General features: G+C 40.7%; 1 protein-coding gene across 1 annotated transcript in view; it reads left to right on the top strand.

Annotated features, from left to right (window-relative positions):
* LOC101850744 (protein-glutamine gamma-glutamyltransferase 4) overlaps positions 1-3,820 on the top strand; it is a gene marked incomplete in the record, with an annotated part of 80,753 nt that overhangs the window by 69,281 nt on the left and 7,652 nt on the right. Inside the window, 3 exon segments of the mRNA XM_013086603.2 lie at positions 266-420; positions 1,334-1,452; positions 2,524-2,631. Of these exon segments, the coding sequence (XP_012942057.1) occupies positions 266-420; positions 1,334-1,452; positions 2,524-2,631 (382 nt within the window).

Genomic DNA, 3,820 nt, shown 5'->3' on the forward strand with positions numbered 1-3,820 from the left:
CTTTGTGCTGTTGAGGCTAGAGAGGTGAGCAGAGTAAACCTGATTCCCCGTTTGGACTTCTTTGTTGACATCCACCTCTTGGCGCTCACATGACCGCATGCAGTTGCGAGCGCCGTAAAACCTTACTAAAACTAAACACCACTTGTGGGTTGTTGTGACGTCATGCGAGAAAGACTCAATCTCATTCGTTAACTGATTCTAGGATGGATGGTCAAAATAATTACCTTTCACAGAACAATGTCTGGCATCGTCTATCTTCCAATAGGTCAGTCACCCTCCGAGTATGTTCCGCCAGTGACGCGATCGTGGGCAGGTATGAGCTATTTATAGACACCGCCCACAGAAGTGATAAAGGCACGGAGACTTGGCGCCACAAACACCCGGATGACATCTTCGTTTTGTTCAATCCTTGGCAGAAAGGTAAGCCTCATACATGTACCAAGTATTGCTTTTACTGGGATGGGGGGAGGAGGAGTCATGTTATATTGGTCAGTATGTGGGTTTTGCACCCCTATAAACACTATCATATTATTTAAAAGGCGGGACCTCCGAATTTTGCAACAGTTTTGGATATGACCAAACGAAATGACGAAACTCTCTCTCTCTCTCTCTCTCTCTCTCTCACACACACACACACACACACACACACACACACACACACACACACACACACACGCACACACAGACACATACACGCACACAGACACGCACAATAATATGTATACAATTATTGTTTAAGAACAAGAAGCGGCACTCTTTAGATGATGCAATTTGTCCCACAGGGATGGTAACTCAAATAGAAAAACAACTTTTTCTCACTTCACCCAGATAGGAAAGGGTGTTAGTTTATAGACAGAGTAGTTCGGAGGTTCCAGCCTCAGTCCCGACGTGATATTCTTGGGAAATACACTTTACGCAAATGTCCCTCAGTTCTCCCAGGTGAGAATGGGTACCCGTCCTCAGTGAGCGAAAGATCTTTTCAGTATGTTATTTTTTTAGCGCTTATAAAATGGCAGTTTCCACTGCATGCTTCCCAGGAAATTATTATTATTATTATTATTATTATTATTATTATTATTATTATTATTATTATTACTAGACTGTGGAAAACCTTGTCTGTTTATTAGTCGTTGAGCGCTTAGTCAGCTGTTTGCACTGTATGCTTCCCAGGAAGCTGACAATACTGCTGTTTTTGTTGATATTGTTGTTGTTGTTGTTGTTGTTGTTGTTTTTATTGTTTTTGTTCATGATGATGATGATGTTGTTGTTGTTGTTGTTGTTGTTGTTGTTATTAAAACCCGAATTAACGACTGGATGTGGGTATGTTCTGCAGATGATGCCGTGTTCTTGAGCAGCGAGGCGGAGAGACGTGAGTTTGTGATGGCGGAAACTGGACGCCTATGGTTGGGCTCTGTGGACAAGCACTTCGTCAGACCCTGGAACTTCGGCCAGGTGAGAAAAAGTTGGCTTGACAAGGCGGTTATTAACTAACCATGTCACCACAACAGCCTGTGTTTGGTCCAGGCATGACACGAGCGGTTTTTTAAAAGGGTACTAGAGAATGAATTTTAGGATAAGACATACTTTTGTAAGTCAAGGGTTGAAGACGTCAATGTTGTTTTCTTGTGTGTATTTCAATTATTAGGAGTACACGGAAGGCAGTTTGTTCAGCTTTTTCATTATTGTTTGTTGGGTTGTTTTGTTGGAGTTGGGGTTGGTGTTGTAGTTTTTCTGTTGTTTTATTTGCTTTGTTTGCTTTCGTTGTTTGATTGTCTGTTTGTTTGTTATTTGGTGTTTTTGAAATTCATTTTGTCTATTTCAGCTTATTTATTTATTTATTTATTTATTTATTTATTTATTTATTTATTTATTTATTTATTTATTTTCTTGGGGGTGGGGGGGGGGCGTAGATTTTTATCTTCAACAAAGGCTCTGTGTCAATCTATATGTAACAGCCACCTAGAACACAGAAGGGTTAATTTGTGCCCAATGAGAGCAGGGCAGCAGAGGAAAATTTTGAGTGAACATTGATTGGTCATTTTAAAAAACTCGATTAACAAAAACAGTTGGACAATCAATTAATAATAACCACCTTCACTGACGCATATTTTCTAATATACCACTTTCGGTCCCCTGAGTGCATAGCCACAAGCCATAAAATCGAATCCAACACTTCAGTAAAATGTAATGGTCTATAGTGGTTAAGCTGTCGGGCTCACCAGGCTCCCAAAGTTATGTCCTTCTGAAATTCACTTTGCATAAATGTTCATCCCTTCACACAGTTGGGGAGGGCACCTGGCTATACATGTATTTATATTATATATATATGGAAGATGAAAGATCGTGTTTGTTTGTTAATGTTTTAGCGCTTAATCGCATGCTTCTCGAAAAACCAAGAATGTTTCTGAGAGTTCAAAGGTCTGCTAGGCATAAAGCATGCTGTAGATCTCAGGTACGCGCTATGTAAATGCAATTATATCTGTTACTTCTTATTCATCATCCTCTTTTGGCCCCTCCCAACAGTTCGAGTACGTCTGTCTGATCGCCGCCATCTCTCTCCTGGATCGATCCGAGCTGGCTGACCAAGCCAGAAGCAATCCAGCCCGTGTGACCAGGACCATTTGCCAGGCTGTAAGTTTGTTTTGTGGTTTCTTACCGGTTTTTCTTTCTTTTTTTTTTAGCATCTGACGTCCCAAATGAGTCAGTGGCAAGTGAATTTGAAAATAGACAACTTTTCTCTTGGTATTTGTTCCATTTGTTTGAATGTTTTCTTCTTTTTTTTTCAATGGATGAGCACGTCTGTTGATTATTTAAACGAGAAATAGTGTGTTGTCATAGTTCTGTGTCAGCTATTAAAAATTTCAGCAAAATAAATGGAATACGTTCAACAGTCTTGAAAAATAGAGCTTTCCCTGATATCCACTTGGCCGTTCTCAAATTACCTTTTTCAGTTTATCTTGTAAATCAACTCTCTTTTAGCTCATTTCCCTAGAAAAGCAACGCAACAAAAAACAAAAAAGATTATATCGACACTGTAAGATAATCGGTCAGCAGAGAATTATCTCTTCACAGAGCATTTTTACACCTTTTATAGTTATTCTTCCATAATACAGCTACATAGTTGCGCTATAAAATCACACTAACAGGATAATATTATGTTCTCGTCAGCGTCTTTTCGTACAAGAACATGTCCGCCTGTTCAAAGGCATCTGTTCCGCAAATCTATTATTTTCCCATGAACCCCATTGCAAGGCCGCAACAAGAATTCGTTGGTTTTGAAAGAACAGAGGATGCTAATGTGTGTTTTGTTTTGGTTTTTGAAAGTGTTTTACGGCGCTCGAAACTACATAAGGTCATAGAACGCGCGGGACACATTAAACATTTTCAGTTGGTAGCAAATTTCGAATTTTGCTCGAGTGGCGGCCAAAGCCTACTCTTATCGATTTTAGACCACCAAGGGATCTGTAACGTGGGCAACTTGCACACGGGACCTCCGATATTTTTTTTTTGCCCTTGTCCGAGAAGGCTATGTGTAGATCTTTCCTACCAGAAGATCAGGGGTGTGGCTGAAAGACAGCAGTTAGAGGGATCCAAGGAGTAGCAGTAGAAAGGCTGCAGAAAGAGTCAGGAGCCCAGATGAGGGGGCAAAGGAGGTGAGGGGGTGGGGGCAGAAAGTGGAGACGAAAGCAGATGACAGATCATTGTCAGAGAAAGGAGGTGAAGGGAGACAATTTTAGAGAAGAAAAATTTTGGTCGCTACCTGGATTCGAACCCAGGACCTTTGAATGAGAGGCGAACACCTTAACCTCTAGGCAACGAG

The sequence above is a fragment of the Aplysia californica genome, unplaced genomic scaffold (assembly GCF_000002075.1).
Source record: "Aplysia californica isolate F4 #8 unplaced genomic scaffold, AplCal3.0 scaffold00485, whole genome shotgun sequence".
NCBI classification, from domain to species: Eukaryota; Metazoa; Mollusca; class Gastropoda; order Aplysiida; family Aplysiidae; genus Aplysia; species Aplysia californica.